General features: G+C 40.0%; 1 protein-coding gene across 1 annotated transcript in view; it reads left to right on the top strand.

The window, feature by feature from the left end:
* The window catches only part of LOC107577008 (E3 ubiquitin-protein ligase rififylin-like), a 9,388-nt gene that overhangs the window by 6,724 nt on the left and 2,192 nt on the right, over window positions 1–472 (top strand). The window contains exon 3 of the mRNA XM_016263127.1: window positions 159–225. Coding sequence (XP_016118613.1) covers window positions 159–225 — 67 coding nt within the window. The remainder of the gene's footprint in view (window positions 1–158; window positions 226–472) is intronic.

Here is a 472-nt window from a genome sequence, read left to right on the forward strand (position 1 = left end):
GTTCTTTCAAATCAGTGATACTGAATCCTAAACCCCAGCTAAGCAAGCCAAAGGTGACAGCGGCTAGGAACCAGAACTCCATCGGGTGACAGAAATGGAGAAAATACCTTGAGAGAAACCATGTTTAAGTTTGATGTACAATCTCTCTGTTGGTCAAGTATGGAGGGTCTGTCTTTCAACGCTACATTAAGAAGGATAAGTGCAGCATTTACTGTGTGGTGGAAGGCCAGTATTATGACACATGCTACCACTCCTTATCATAATAAAAAAGGCTCTTGAACTAATCTAAACAAGACCTTTAAACCATGATGAACGCTCAGCTGGTTATCTGAACCCTAGTATTAGCATATAATGTTTGCATAATAACAGGATGTGGAGTTACACAAACTGCCAAGCATTAATCGATTCATCTGTGTGTGTTTTTTAACATCTTTCTGTTCATGCTGTCTGTGCCAAACCTGCAGACTAAACT

This window comes from Sinocyclocheilus grahami, unplaced genomic scaffold (genome assembly GCF_001515645.1).
Source record: "Sinocyclocheilus grahami isolate Dianchi unplaced genomic scaffold, SAMN03320097.WGS_v1.1 scaffold4865.1, whole genome shotgun sequence".
Classification (NCBI taxonomy): domain Eukaryota; kingdom Metazoa; phylum Chordata; class Actinopteri; order Cypriniformes; family Cyprinidae; genus Sinocyclocheilus; species Sinocyclocheilus grahami.